The sequence below is a fragment of the Eptesicus fuscus genome, chromosome 1 (genome assembly GCF_027574615.1).
Source record: "Eptesicus fuscus isolate TK198812 chromosome 1, DD_ASM_mEF_20220401, whole genome shotgun sequence".
Taxonomy (NCBI): domain Eukaryota; kingdom Metazoa; phylum Chordata; class Mammalia; order Chiroptera; family Vespertilionidae; genus Eptesicus; species Eptesicus fuscus.
In genome coordinates this window covers 40,823,507-40,837,464 of record NC_072473.1, presented here as the reverse complement: position 1 = coordinate 40,837,464, position 13,958 = coordinate 40,823,507, and the positions used below count along the sequence as shown (strand labels likewise).

Here is a 13,958-nt window from a genome sequence, read left to right as displayed (position 1 = left end):
TCCCTGCTCTAAATCTTCACAAATCCACCCACATCCTCTTTCTTTGCCATTCCCACTCAGTTCCTACTTTGGGTCAAGAACTATGCAAAGTGCTAAGCAAATCAACAAAGTGGAATAATAAGCAACTTCTGCATTTAAGGAAGCCACTCTTGTAAGGGGCTTGCATTTCATTTTTCACCACATCATGGTTCATTAGTTACATATGTAATGTAATAGAAGTTCAGGAAAAGTGTCAGGTTGTCATAGGGATTTTCTTTGGCTTCCTATTGAGCTGTGACAAGTCAGGTACCTAGGAGTGCTCAATAATCTCAATTGAAATTTTTCTCTTTTTTCTTTCTCACCCCACAGTCCAAGACAACACCCAGGTGTTGTGAAATTAAAAGAAAATTGTACCAAGGATCCCCAGTGTACAAGAGTTATAGTAACTTGACCATTTGGAATGTAACTATGGAAGACAAGGGTTTGTACATTTGCAGGGAAGAAAACAATGCTGCCTTGCAAGCCAACATCACCATCATAGTGTACAGTACGTAATACTTTTACTCCTGACTCTTCCCTGAAAACTGGCCTGCCTACTCTTTTCCCACTATATATAAGAAATCACTCAGATATATCTTCATTTTTTTCAGTATTATAGTCTCTAAATCTTACAGTCCAAATGCTTTGGTGCTTAAATCAGAAAAGCTAGCAAATGTCAGGCATCCCCTTTTGTATTCTTTCACTCTGGCATGGGGATTGTATGCTGGGGAGCATTGTGATTTAACTTACATACTTTTACATCCTGTTGGCTAGTTACAGGTGTATGTTTTAGGAATTTAAGGTGAAGTAGCTTATTAGTATTTTGGCCCATGTAAAGACTAGGTTCTTGAATCTTCTATCTTCTTTGCCAATTTTTTTGTGTGATCTTGGATAACTTGTTGCACCTCCTTGGGCTTCAGTTTTTCTCATCTATCATTATCATCATTTTTTGCATCATTATAATACCAGTATAATGTTTGAGAGTGCTTCTAGCTTGTTTTTCTGATATCAATCTGACCATAGATTTCCTAGTGAAAATAATTAAATGAACTTCAGCTTAACCTACCCTGTATTCATGAAGCTTTTTTCTTATAGACACATGTACATACATACACATATACAAAAATATACTAACAGATGCTCACACAAACACATCAATACCCATATTCATCATAGTAGTTATATAGACATAACTAATATTTGTATGAATACATAAAAACCTTAAGCCACAAATACTAATATCTATCCACACACAAATACTTAAAAAATATAAACGTACACAGTGTGGATTTATTCTGTAGCACGAAATTTAATCACTTAAGCATAGTTCAACCTTCTATATCCTGGTTTATAAGGTAACCTACTTTTGCTCTCTTAGCTTCTGGGTTCCATACAGCCACTGGTATCATTTGGGTTGCCTTCAGTTTCATGCAAGAAGAAACTTGACTAAAAATAGCTGAAACAATAAGGACAAATACCTCACGCAACAAGGAGTCCCAAGGTTTACAGTTCCAGTGCTGATTGACTTAGTGGATGTTCCTTCTTCTGTTTTATTCATTATCTTCAAAGTACCCCTCATGCTTCCACAGTCCAAAACCCCATATGCCAGTGATAGTGTTTTAGAGGTAAAAGTAAAAATTACACAAATTGTGTCTCCTTTTAAGTTTGAAAAATCTTTCCCAGATGTACTCTAGCTAATTTCTCCTTTTGTTTTATTGTTCATAAATATATTACCTGCCCATGTTTAAATAATTACCTGGCAAAGAATAAGACAAACATTATTGGCCTACGTTGTTGGTTCTCAACTCACAGGCAGTACTGCCTGATGGGAAATGCATGAGGGCATCTTTTTCTTTGTCAAAATGGCTGGGGGTTACTACTAGAATGGATCGGACAGAGCAAGGATTATAATCATTTATAGAAGTTCAGGACAGTATTGCACAACAAAGAGTTAACCATTTGAAATTGTACAGATACATATAAAACAATCAAACTAGACCACCAACTTTCACCATACAACAGGAATAAACTCAAAATGGATAAAAGACTTAATTGTAAATCATGAAACCATAAAAATCCTAGAAGAAAACATAGGCAATAAAATCACAGACATCTCACATAGCAGTATTTTCACCAATACATTGCCTAGGGCAAAGGGAACAAAGGAAAATTTTAACAAATGGTACTAAATCAAACTAAAAAGTGTCTGAAGAGCAAAAGAAAAAGTCAACAAAATGAAAAGGAAACTTACTGTCAGAAGTATATTCACCAGTGATACATCTAATAAGGAGTTAATTTCCAGAATATACAAAGAATTAATACAATTCAACACCAGAAAAACAAGCAATTCAATTTAAAAAGTGGGCATAGGACCTGAATAGGCACCTCTCCAAAGAGAACATAGCCATATGAAAAAATGCTCAACTTCACTGAACATCATATTAAAACTACAATGAGGTATCACCTCACACCTGCCAGAATGGTTACCATCAATAAATAAATAACAAGTGTTGGCAAGAATGTAGAGGAAAGGGGACCCTAGTAAACTGCTAGTGGGAATGCAGACTGGTGCAACCACTGTGGAAAATAGTATGGAGTTTCCTTAAAAAATTAAAATATAACATACATTTGACCCAGTGATCCCACTTCTGGGAATATATACTAAGAAGCCCAAAACACCAATCATAAAGAATATATGCATCTGAGAGATGCAAATCAAAATGACAATGAGGTACCATCTCACACCTGTCAGAATGGCTCTCATCAACAAATCAACAAATGACAAGTGCTGGCGAGGATGTGGAGAAAAAGGAACACTCATACACTGCTGGTGGGAAGGCAGACTGGTGCAGCCACTGTGGAAAACAGTATGGAATTTCCTCAAAAATTAAAAATGGAACTCCCATTTTACCCAGTAATCCAACTTCTAGAAATATATTCCAAGATATCAGAAACACCAATAGAAAGGATATATGTACCCCTATGTTCATAGCAGCACAATTTACAATAGCTAAGATTTGGAAACAGCCTAAGTGCCCATCAGCAGATGTGTGGATTAAAAAATGGTGGTACATCTACACAATGGAATACCATGCTGCTGTAAAAAAGAAGGATCTCTTACCATTTGCAACAGCATAGATGGACCTGGAGAGCATTATGCTAAGTAAAATAAGCCAGTAGGAGAAAGATAAATATCACATGATTTTAACTCATTTGTGGAATATAATGAACAACATAAACTGATGAACAAAAACAGATCCAGAGACATAGAAGTATTGAACAGATCATCTAACCTCAGAGGGAAGGTGGGGGGTAGGGGGTAAGAGATCGACCAAATGACTTGTATGCATGTATATAAGCTTAACCCATGGGCACAGACAATAGGAGGGTGAGGGCATGTGCTGGGGGGTGGGAATGGCTGGGAGCCGTCAATGGGGGAAAAAGGAGACATATGTAATACTTTAAGCAATAAAGTATTACAAATAAAGAATTTAAATTTAAAAAAATGCATCCTTATGTTCTTAGCAGCATTATTTAAATAGCTAAAATCTGGAAACAACCCAAGTGACCATCAGTATATGAGTGGATACAAAATATGCAATACATTTGCATAATGGAATACTATGCAGCTGTAAAAATGAAGTGTCTCTCACCCTTTGAGACAGCATGGAGGCACCTGGAGACTACTATGCTAAGTGTAATAAGCCATTCAGAGAAAGACAAATACCATATGATCTTACTTATATGTGGAATCTAATGAACAAAATAGGTCCAGAGGTATGGATGCATAGAACAGAATAACAGATCTCAGTGGGGAGGTGGGAAGGGTGGGAATGGGAGGATACAGGAAGAGATTAACCAAATGATATATATGCATAAATGCATATCTCATGGGCACAGATAATTGTATGAGGAAGGCCTGGTGTGGGGCAGGGATTGGGTAGGAGGGAGCAAAAACTGAGAAAATGGGAGACATCTATAATACTGTCAACAACAAAAAAGAATAAAGAAATCAATGAATATATCAGGTGAAGATTTAAAAAAAGAAAAATGAAAAAAAGAATTATCCCTTTAAAAATTCCAACAGTGCCTCCCTCCAATCCACACTGAGAAACACGAGCTTATGATAATCAAGATTGATCTCTCTGGGTCTGGGAAGGATGTGATTGCTAATGGGAAGTGTGAACAAAATTGGGATTCAGTTAAACCTTCTTCTGATTCCGTCCCTGTTCTACTTCCAGAGAAATCATTCCTCAATGTGAGCTACAAGAGAAGCCGCATTTACGAGGTGACAGCTGGACAAAGTATGCTCAAAATGGGAGTAAGAGTGGATTCTTTCCCTCACCCCAATGTAACCTGGTAAGTGGGGCCTTCTATCTTGGGTGTTTTCTGTTTCCCAGAGTCTAATCCCCACCCTTAACACCTGTTCCTTCAATACATCCTTACTGAAGGTCAGTCATGCAGCAGACCCTGGGCTAGGTAGTGAGGACTCAGAAATATACTCAACCCCCATCCTACTTTCAGGGCACTGACAGCCCTAGAAACTAGTGCTTTATCTTCTCCTCCATAGGTTTGTTTGCTTGTTTCCACTTTCTTTTATTGATCTTTCATGTATTTGGAAAAATGAGTTTTCTACTCTGAAAAGAGAGGAGGAAATAAGACTGGGAAGGTACCAAGGCCATTGCAAAATTCTACAATCTCAGATTTGGAAGGAGTCTTGAAGGTGATCTTACCCAGTCTAATAGAGATCCATGAAGAGTAAGAAATAATACAATAGAAAGAATATGGGCTTTTGAGCCAGACAACCTGTGTTCTAATCCCAGTTCATCAAATTACCAAGCAAATTACTTAAACTCTCTAATTTTCAGTTTCTTTATCTGTAAAATTTGGGTGGTGATATTTTATTGTTATAGAATTGCTCTAAGGAATAAATGATAAATTATTGTTTTTTAAAATCTCTATTGCTTATTAAAGTAGACAGTAGAGAACCATCAAAGACTTGAGTCAGGAGTGATAAATTTGATGCTAAAATTTAGGAAAATTAATGTGGCCTTATGTGTGTCAAATGGTTTGAAATGGAGAAAGAATAGAGAAATAACCACCAGCTTATTGGGTTACAGCAATAGTTGTGAGACATTATATGGCTCTGCATAATTTGAAAGCAATGAGATATAAGACGAAATAGATATGGAAAACATTGCAGAAGCAAAATCTTCAGGATTCAGTATCCAATTAGATGTATGAATTAAAAGCCCAAAATTAGAAGTGCTTTCACAATTTTCAAGTTTGGTGGAATGTGAGACTGGTGCTGCTATTACCAGTCTGGGTTTCATCAGGATGAAAATGTAGTGTAAATGGAGCAGGAAAGGAACACCAAGATGAGCTTATTTAGAGATGGTCAATTAACATTTTGAAATATGGGTCTGGAACTACATGTTGAAGCTGTCAACTGGGGAGTCATCAACTGGGAGTGGATAAATGCACCCAGGCAGAGTGCATCCAGAGAAAAGAACCCAAAGGCAAAATCCAGGGTAACATTCATATTGGGGGCTTTAAGCCTTTATTATATTCTTAGTGATATTTACACAACACCCTATACATATTCAGCTCATTAGCAACTCCTAAATTTCTTATCTAAAGCCCCCTATCTCCTTATTTCAGCAGTGTGCTGAAGTATTTTAAGTTCTTGCTCTGTAGGAAACATAATTAAGGGGGAAGGAAATGGAAGAAGAGTCATTGAAGAGAGAGAAACAATGATTAGAATAGTGTCCCAGAGGCTCTCGAAGATCTGAAGTTTGTGAATGCTGAGAGAAGGCCACTGGCTTTGATAAGCAGGGCATTGCTGGTAAACCTGGAGAATATGCTTTTGAATGTCAGAGAGAAAAAACATGAGTTTCAAGTGTTAAGGAATGAATGGAAAGTGATGACGTGGAAGCTTAGGTGAGGCCACTTTCCAAAAGTTTTTATTATTAAGGAAAAAGGAAAAGACATATTTAATTTTTAACCTTTTGCACTCGGATGTCGAGTGTGACTCAACACGGTTAGCATTAGAATAAAGGAATCGAGAAAAAAGCAAGCGAGTGCAAAGGGTTAATACCAGTGTGGCTGTACAAATTTGCTCCAGCCTGAGAATTTTATAGAGAGGATTCTACTGTTTAACCTCTCCTTGCTGATCATGATGAAGCATAATCAAAATGTCCCTGGGGTATAAAATATATGTCCTAGAAGGTGTCACTGTACTAACCATTCATTCCCCATGCCTCACAGGTTCAAGGATGGAAAACCACTCCTAGTAAACCATACTATTCAACTTGACCCTGTCAAGTACAAACTCACAATCCTGGAAGTGAATGTAAAGCATGCGGGGAACTACACTTTTGCTCTGAGCAACAGCAAGCATGGACTCTACAAAAACCTCACCATACAACTGATTGTCAATGGTGAGTTGTTGGGATTTGGAATCCATGCAACAATTCCAGGTTCCTGTCTCTACTGTGTAAGAAAAATATATCAAAACAGGAATGCAATAGGAACTACCTCAGCTATGAAAGGACAAGGGTTTTGAAGGTGCTTTTGGTCACAAGATGTTTGTTGATTAACCCTCTATGCTCATAGAATTTTCAGAGCTCTGACAAATTCATTTCCTGTTATTTTCGGTTACCAGAGACCCTTAAAATTGGTCTATTCTTATTAAGAAAATATCATTTGAGGTGGGGAGAGCCCAAACTCCATCTTGGTAATTGTTTCTGTACATGAAATGTAACATGCTTGGTAACTTGATGAACTGGAATTGGGACACAGGTTGTCTAGCTCAAAAGCCTATATTCTTTCTATTGTATTATTTATTATCCTAGATCCACTGCTGCTGATTTCCCTTGAAAGTAGAACAAAATGATAAAATCATACATTCTGAGCACAGTGGCCACTGTCTGCCTGATAATGTCCTTACCCCAACTTTATCTAATGGCTAGAAAGCTTATATGACTTAGTTAGTTTATCTCTTCCCCCAAACCATTGCTCTATTTTAGTCTCTCTGTCTCTGCATTGTCTTCCAGTAAAAAACCTTCCTGCTATTATGAGCAGCCTACACTACCTTTTGCCTACATATTGGGCTTCTGCTAAGGAGAAGGGAAGTCCATGAGAAGTAAGAGCCATTCTTGGATAGAATGGTCCTTTGTATTTTTAGTCTTATTTCATCACAGAGCAGAAAGAAAAGGAGAAGCCAGATGTGTCCTTATGTGGCTCTAGGATTATGCCTCCCCATATTTTCTTTCTCAACAACAAAGCTTTGCAAAGGAACAGAAGTTGTGGGAGAGAGGAAAGCTTCCTACATTCTTATTCAGCATATTTGTTTTATATAAACCATAGATTATCTGTTATTTGACCATCCTTGCTTACTATGAATATTTCCTAGATTCCTCTGGGCCTTCCACTACCAAAAAGAGCAGGCTAATTTGAAAAACTAAAAACAGCTACCACCACTATCCCCATCACTACTACAATTACTATGGTTAGATCATTTCCAGTTTGGACATGGAGGTAAGCACGTGGTATGTTTTGCCACCTCTTTAGTCAATTTAGGCTGATCACTTGTCACCTTTGCAATCAAGTGAGCACATAATGAAAGGAAGTTTAGCCTTAGTATGTAGTATCAAACCCATATTCTCTGTATCAAGCTCTTACTGGCCATGTGAACTTAGCAATTCACTTAGCTCTTATGATTCTGTTTAATCATCTATATAATAAAAGCCTAAGCTACCGTTAAAGCAGAACGACCAGAACAACCGTTTGCTATGGTGCACACTGACCACCAGGGGACAGATGCTCAATGTAGAAGCTGCCCCCTGGTGGTCAATGCACTCCCACAGAGGGAGCACTGCTCAGCCAGAAAGAAGCCTTGCTCATGGCTGGCAAGTGCAGCAGGGGTGGCGGGAGCCACTCCCACCTCTGCAACAGTGCTAAGGAGCAGCGAGCTAAACAGTAAGGAGCAGTGAGCAGGTGGGCGGTAAGGAGTGAGGGATGCTGAACTGTGAGAGGGTTCAGTCCGGGCTGAGGGACCCTCCCCCCAGTGCATGAAATTCGTGCACTGGGCCTCTAGTCTTTAAAATAAGCATTGTGATACATGCTTTACAAGGCTGTCATAAAAATCACATGAGGTGAATAAAGTCTCATATTTTGTTACCACCTTTGCCTTATCTTTTATCAGAGTCTTTTGCCAAAATTGTTGAACATTACTACTTAATCAGCATGTCTTAGGTATTCTATTTCCCAAGATATTGTTTCTATATCAAGTAACATGTCAGGACACAGACCATCATTTATTCCAACTAGTCAAATAAACGTCAAAGCCAAAACAAAGAGCAAAATTCCACATCCCTACCCACCACTATCACTTTCTTTATGTTTCCTCTCTGTTAAACCTATTCCTTGGCTCAGAATTTCATCAATAAGATATATGAAGAGGAAGGAAAGACAGCAACAAAAACCTAGTAACACCTTCCATCTGTCCTAGGGGTTCTCTGATCAAAAGCTGTGTAGTTTTTGCTTTCTCAAGATCATGTTGCCTGTTGTTTTTTAATGTTTTCTTGTTGTTTTTTTTATTATTATGTTTCCAACTAATGCCTTAGTGATACCACATTGTTAGATAAATTCAATTCATAGTTTTTTAGGACAAAATAAAATCTCTGCTCATGGCAGATAGTGAACTAAATAAGGTAAAGGGCTAGCCACCAGCCACGATATCTTTCCCCATGTCCTTACAGAATGGCCTGATAAAACTTTGTTTTCTCCTCTTATTGCAGTGCACACTTGCCTTTCATAGTCCATTTGCGTCCAAAGAAATGGTTGATTTGCAGGCATGGGGTGGGGTTGGAGACAGGGATATATGTCTGCAGTCTCTGCATTGGCTCCCTACACTATCCTCTGACAACTTCTAAATAAATATGGAGACCATTTTTTGGTCCTAAAAGAATAAGATAATGAGTCTGATTTAAGCACCCATACAGACAGGGATTCATAGCCCTGCGTTATGGCTATGGGATACATGATTAAAGAATAACTATGGTTTCTTCTTTTAACCTGTACATACTCTAGTAGAGTAAATAGAATAGCAGCATAGCAGCACAGCCTGCCAGAAGAAGCCCAACATCCCAAAAGGGAAAATAGCTCAAAATAAAAGTTTAGGAAATAGGTGTCAAGAGAAAACAAATAACCCACTTAGGGTCACCCAGATAGTTCCAAGTGTAGGGTAATCTAGTCCCACCCCATTATCCTCTTCATTTTAAAGATGGAGGGGACAAAGCTGTGGTTTAGAGTGAGAAAGTGAATTATCCAAGGTATTGTAAAGTATATTAGAAAGCAGCCAAAACTTGAATGTAAATCTTCCATGTTAGTAAAGTTATAGGTTTAGCTGTTGTTTTAGAGACTCAAAATAACACCGACTGGACAACCTGTTGATCATTTTACATTGTATACAAATATCAAATCACTATGTACACATGAAACTCATATAATATTGTATGTCAATTATGCCTCAATAAAAATTAACAATATTAATATAACAAAGTAAATACAATTTCTTAAATATGCTTAAATATATGAAGATCAATAAAATAAAAATTTAAACAAGATAATACATAACCACCCTGGTCAGTGACCCAGGATCCAGGTTGCTCTGCAATTCCTAAAGTGTCATTTTCATCCATGTGTTCTGAGATAGCTCTCTACCACCAAGTAGTGAAAGAGAACTCATGTTCTATCATTTAAGTGCAAGAGAGGGAATTTGCACATATACCAGAACTTGGACACATGGTCACCCTGCTAAGGAGGATAGGAAACATAGTCTTTAAATAAGCAACCACATTTTGTTTTAAAATCTATTACTATGGATGAAAGGGAAAATAAATATTGGAAAAACAGGAAGTGTCTTCCATATGTACTGTTGCATAAGTGCCTCGACCTGTATGGCAGGGTTCAGAATCTGCAGGAGGGACTGAAGCACAAATGAAAATGCTATACAAGAAATATGAATTTTGGAAGGCATAGGGGGGGCCAGGTGGAAACCTCTTTCTTTAAGAGGCACTCTTGAAGAGGCACACTGAGACTGGGTCCCGTCTGCTTTTATTTACTTTGAATACAAATTTTCCCTTTAGCAATGCATACAGGCAGATCAAAGGTAAAATTTGGTAAACCATGTAAGAATTATAAGGTCAGGAAATCACCTCAACCCATTGCAATCACAGCAGGGCAGTCTTGTGCTGATATTCAGTGTGGCTGAATATCAAAGTCCATTGGCCTTCCAATGTCTCTTTTGCACTTTTATGCTAATTGCTGTTTGCTTTAGCCTCCGGCATGTCCCCCTTTTAGTTTTCTTAGTAAATCTTGAAAAGTGTATGCCATTTGTAGGGCTCGAGTTTTTTTTAAAGACTCTTCATTCCACATCTGCAGACTATAAATAACCCTATAAGACCAAGAATGAGACAGACAATAGTGGTTATGCTAAGAGGCAAATATAGGGAGATCCAATGAAAAGGATTGAATTCTTTCATGTCCTTTTTAAATTGTTGTCAGGCATTTAAGGAATTAGTCTGTAAGTTTGCCTGGGTCTTCTGCTATTTGGGGCTGGGGTAGTCGTCTGTCTGTGGCTTCAGGTACAGGTTGAGGCTCCAGGTGCAAGGTCCTCATTAATTTGATCAGTTCTTTCCATGGCTCTATGTTGGAGTTTGATGTTCCTTGCAGGAATCTACATGAGCGTGGAGGAGTTTTCTGGAAATACACAAGCATATTCTTGACCAAAGGTTAATAAAGGGTTGTGACCTTTCCATAAACCAGACTCCAGATCCTTCCATTTGATCAAGCCTTTTTTTCTTTTGGCTCATTATGACATCAGTGTAGCTCTATTGGTGTCTTGCCATTAGCATTACAAGTGAAAAAATTTAAAATAATTAAGGCTTGGTGTAGTCTACTTACAGGAGATTTCTCCAGCATCACTATTCCCCATTTTTGTTTTTCAAGTTGGGATTTTAGCTGCTGATGTTGGCATTCTATAATTGCCTATCCTTGAGAATTGTATGGTATTCCCATTATGTGTTGGATTTTCCATATTGTACAATACTGATGGAAATGATAACTTGTGTATGCAGGTCCATTATCAGTTTGAATAATTTTTGGAATTCCCATGATGGCAAAAGCAACTAGGCAATGATTAATGACCTGTTTTGCCATTTCCCCTGTAGATGCAGTAGTTCAAAGGACTTTTTAAAATGTATCTACAGAGACATGTAATGCCCTAAGGCAGTGGTCAGCAAACTCATTAGTCAACAGAGCCAAATATCAACAGTACAACTATTGGAATTTCTTTTGAGAGCCAAATTTTTTAAACTTAAACTTCTTCTAATGCCACTTCTTCAAAATAGACTCGCCCAGGCTGTGGTATTTTGTGGAAGAGCCACACTCAAGGGGCCAAAGAGCCGCATGTGGCTCGTGAGCCACAGTTTGCCGACCACAGCCCTAAGACATCCAAAAGGAGTATAATGTGTTACATCCATTTGCTAGATATGGTTTCTTTTCAATCCTCAGGGATTAATTCCTGTATTAGGCCCTTGAGGCAGATGTAACATACAAGTGGAACATTCCTTGATAATTTGTTTAGCCTGCTGTTGACTGATTGAGAATTGTTTAGATAACATTTGGTAAGCTTATGTAAAAGCTGGTGGGATTCTGTGGCTTGTACCAAAGTGACTAATTGATCGACATATGCATTTCCTTTTGTTAAAGAACCAGGCAGGGTGGTATAATCCCTGATGTGAGTAATATAAAAAGGATATTGTCTTTTTTGTACAATTTACTGTACCTGTTCAAATAGTATAAATAGACTTTGGTCACTGAACCATTTTAATCAAGCAGTCTTAATTCTGTTTACCAGGCCAGCAGCATAGGCAGGATCAGAAATAACATTGAGAGGCTCCTGGAAATCCTGCAATGCAGCCTTGATAGCTTCTAATTCAACCCTTTGTACAGAAGTGTGACTAGTCTGGATGACTCGGTCTGAATTTACTGTATGATAAGCAGCTTTGCCATTAGAGGAGACATCAATAAAAACAGTTAATGCTCCAGGAATAAGTTCTTGCCTAGTATTTTTTGGTATAATAATAGGAGTGTAATATAAAAACTGTAGTAATTGGTTTTTCTTTTTTAGTAGGTGACAACTAAGTTCTTCTAAATATTCACTTATTTCAATTTGCCAATTCAAATCAGTCTGAAATAAGGTTTATATTCTAACTTCATTTGTCCTTGGGTGTGGATAGTAAATGATACTAATTGGATTTCTTTTTTAAATTTCTTTATTGATTAAGGTATTACATATGTGTGCTCCTCCCCCATTAACCCCCAACCCCACCACTCGTGCTCTCAACCCCCTGTTGTCTGTGTCAATTAGTTAGGCTTATATGCATGCAAACAATCCTTTGGTTGATCTCTCCAGCTAATCAGTTTCCCTGAGTACATTAACATAAGCTATTAACCCTCTGTTTAGGGAGGCAAAATATAAATCAGTTACTTTTAAGTGTCCTTGGTGTAGGGAAAATAGAATTTACTAGATGGATCCAAACCTTTTGGCATCTAGATTTTATAGATGGTTGCAAACTGCTGTTTCATGCTATATTTGCTGTCTCACTACTTGCATGAGGCTAGCCACAAAATCAGAAATTGATTCTGTAGGTCCCTACATAAACTTAATAAAAACTCCCTCAGGATTCCCTAAGTATATTGAATACATTTGTCATTTCCCTGTACAGATTTTTAGGTAATTCTTAACTAATGAATACCCCCTAATAATTTCTGGAAGTTATTCAGGGTCTTAAGGCAATTCTTTCATATTTTATATTTTGAGGCCTAATACATTGATTTTCAATTTATACTTCCAAGATATTTGAAGGGCATTTCTTTCTGTACCTTTTCTGGAGCAATCCTGACCCCCATTTAGGGAGTTCCTTTTCTAATTGGGTAAACATTGCTAAAGTCTACTTTTCCTGTGTGCTTGTCATAAATCACTACATTAAAGACTTTTACTTTCTTTCAAAAAGAACAACCAACTTGGTTACCTTCCAGTAAAACAGATAGGAGAGACACATGCTGAACAATACTCTAATGCATACATCTAAAGTAAAAGTAACTTTCTTTTTTTATTATTGTTTAAAGTATTACATATAGTAGTACATATATCTCCTTTTTTCCCCATAGACCTTCCTTCAGCCTCCCCTACCCCCTGTCACATGTCCTCATCTCACTCACCCCCCCAGTGTCTTGTGTCCATTGGTTGTGCTTATATGCATGCATACAAGTCCTTTGGTTGATCTCTTTCCCCCCCCTCTGCAATACTCCCCACCCTTCCTGCTGTAATTTGACAGTCTGTTCGGTGCTTTACTGCCTCTGTGTCTATCTTTTCGTTCATCAGATTATAATGTTCTTATTTTCCATAAATGAGTGAGATCATGTGGTATTTTTCTTTCATTGCCTGGCTTATTTCATTTAACATAATGCTCTCCAGGTCCATCCATGCTGCTGCAAATGGTAAGAATTCCTTCTTTTTTATAGCAGCATAGTATTCCATTGTGTAGATGTACCGTGGTTTTCTAATCCACACATCTGCTGATGGGCATTTAGGCTGTTTCCAAATCTTAGCTATGGTGAATTGTGCTGCTATGAACACAGGGGTGCATATATCCTTTCTGATTGGTGTTTCTAGTTTCTTGGGATATATTCATAGAAGTGGAATTACTGGGTCAAATGGGAAATCCATTTTTAGTTTTTTGAGGAAACTCCATACTGTTCTCCACAGTGGCTGCATCAGTCTGCATTCACACCAGTAGTGCATGAGGGTTCCTTTTTTCTCTGCATCCTCGCCAACACTTGTCATTTTTTGATTTGTTGATGATTGCCAT

At 37.8% G+C, this 13,958-nt stretch overlaps 1 protein-coding gene across 1 annotated transcript in view; it reads left to right on the top strand.

Moving 5' to 3' along the window:
• The window catches only part of LOC114229025 (vascular endothelial growth factor receptor kdr-like), a 677,074-nt gene that overhangs the window by 234,748 nt on the left and 428,368 nt on the right, over nucleotides 1–13,958 (top strand). The window contains exons 7-9 of the mRNA XM_054714449.1: nucleotides 349–526; nucleotides 4,260–4,377; nucleotides 6,286–6,458. Coding sequence (XP_054570424.1) covers nucleotides 349–526; nucleotides 4,260–4,377; nucleotides 6,286–6,458 — 469 coding nt within the window. The remainder of the gene's footprint in view (nucleotides 1–348; nucleotides 527–4,259; nucleotides 4,378–6,285; nucleotides 6,459–13,958) is intronic.